The 2,188-nt window shown below is 34.1% G+C and overlaps 1 protein-coding gene across 1 annotated transcript; it reads right to left on the reverse strand.

Annotated features, from left to right (window-relative positions):
* Positions 1-320: 320 nt before the first annotated feature.
* On the reverse strand, positions 321-1,838 carry LOC107789124 (xyloglucan endotransglucosylase protein 1-like). The gene is made up of 3 exons (XM_016610892.2): positions 1,501-1,838; positions 1,208-1,401; positions 321-906 (listed from the first exon to the last, which is right to left on the reverse strand). Exons 1-3 carry the CDS (start codon positions 1,774-1,776, stop codon positions 504-506), a joined length of 873 nt encoding a protein of 290 aa, XP_016466378.1. The 5' UTR covers positions 1,777-1,838; the 3' UTR covers positions 321-503.
* Positions 1,839-2,188: the final 350 nt, after the last annotated feature.

Here is a 2,188-nt window from a genome sequence, read left to right on the forward strand (position 1 = left end):
CAGAAAATAAAACACAAAAAACCGTGGAACAAGAAATAATACTGGAAAGTTGTATTTTTCGGTTACTATGATTTTTGTGTGAGTTAATAAAAGTGCTGGAACGTTGTATTTTTCGTTTACTATAATTTTTGTGTGAGTTAATAAAATTTTTATTATTTTTATGTGAGAAAACAAAGTTATATACTTTAATGAAAAAAAGTCATAATTATTTGACCATTTGTAAATTTTATCCTACTATTTTCACTTTATACCTTACAAAAATATGATGACTCTAAAAGTAGAAAATTTCACAGTTAGACAGAAATCAATTACTCATACACTTATGACCAAAAAATTTTTTACTCATACACTACTTCAAAGAAAATGCTTCATGATATAACATCATTTGATACATGTAATTCCATAAGAGAGATAAACTTGAATACCAATTACAGCAAACAAAATTATTAACCAACAAAACTTTTATTGGTAACAAAGAATAAAGAATTTCACACTCTCATATCCTAAAATCTTGAACTCTTGCACTCAGCTGAAAAACCTTGAGGAAACCTCTTAGAATCAGCACAATAATTATAAACCATGTGTCTGCTTTGCACCCATCTTAGTCTATTCCTTCCCTTTCCATCAAGTTCATGAGTTTGCCATGGCTTAGCATTGTTTGCTGAATTGCTGGATTTACATGACGAGGTACCGGATAACACTGCACAACCATCGATATTGATGTTTCTGTAGTAAGCAGTGAAAGGAGCAAGTGTCCAATCTGTTTTGACTCTGCCTCCTTGTGTTGCCCACTCATCTGCATTCCATAAGCTGCAGTATACTCTCATTGCTTGGCTCTTTGGGAATGGAATGCCTATGCTTTCATGGTTGTTGTATACTCTAATGGGGCTGTTGTCCACTAAAAACCTGATTATATCAAAGAATGCATAGGTAAGATAAAATGTAAAACTAACAGAAATACAAGAACTTAGATCTAAACTTATATACATTAACAGTGTAAGTTTTTCTTGTTACACTATCAGTGTAAAATTTAATATGTTATAGAAAGCCATAGAATATGCTTTATTTTTCAGGTAACTAGTTTGACTTATTATAGATATCTGTTAGATGACTTGATAGTGTAAAAATTTCTTTTACCCTTTCAGTGTTTAGAAGTTAAACTCCGGATATATAAGAATGATATATGTAAGGTGATTGTCTAACTTACACTATGCGGTGAGGGTTCCAGACAATGGTGTAAGTGTGAAATGCGGCAGTTGGGTCGAACCAAAGGTGGAATTGTTGTTCTTTGTTTCCTTTTCCTTGTGTATAAACATTGGTATGGACAGTGTAAGGCTGTCCAGAAACATTGCCCAAGAACTCAAAGTCAATCTCATCATGTCCTTCTCCTTGTGAAGATAACTGATGAAAAACAAAGAAAATAAAGAACAATCCATGAGCACATATATGGCGAAATAGAATTATAGGATACTAGTGTTCAATTTAAGCAGAGCAACTTACAAAGAAAGTGGTGACAGTGCCAGCGGAATTTCCAGGTACAAGCTTGAGTTGCATGTCAAATCTTCCAAATAAATATTCATTCTTGGACTGAAAACCAGAGCCTGATAATTTGTCAAGAGTGAGGGCAAGACCTCTGCCACCTTCTTGTATTTTGCCACGTCCTTCACCCCAAGTAATTACAGCATCTCTGTAGAAGTTACCAGCTGAGGCTGCTAATAATTGTATGCTCATTATTATGCAAAGCAGAAGCATTACTGATGAAAATTTAGAAGCCATTTTATGAACTGAAATATTGTTCAAGAGAAAAGGGAAGAGTGTGAGATGATGATATTGTGATTTTTTAAAGGAGGCTATTTATAGGTGGAATTACGAAGCTGAAACATAGTAGGGAAGGATCTGTATTAATGAGAGGAATATGGGCAACTGGGGCAAAGGTCAGCTGGAATTCTTAGATTATTCACAATTATTGGGAAGCAGAATAATTATTTGCGTGTGGGGTTCTGTACTTTTGGATGAAAATAAGATCTAATTTCCATTACCACATCCGAACGTGTTTGTTCTGAAATTGCCATTAGGATACAGCTATTGTGAAACACAGAAAGGCATGTGAGTATGACTCTGTGAATTCCTTTGTTCTAGGACTTCTTTTTTTAACTTCTTAGATCTGATGGTTATCAAGAGTCCTTTT

The sequence above is a fragment of the Nicotiana tabacum genome, chromosome 8, assembly GCF_000715075.1.
Source record: "Nicotiana tabacum cultivar K326 chromosome 8, ASM71507v2, whole genome shotgun sequence".
Classification (NCBI taxonomy): Eukaryota; Viridiplantae; Streptophyta; class Magnoliopsida; order Solanales; family Solanaceae; genus Nicotiana; species Nicotiana tabacum.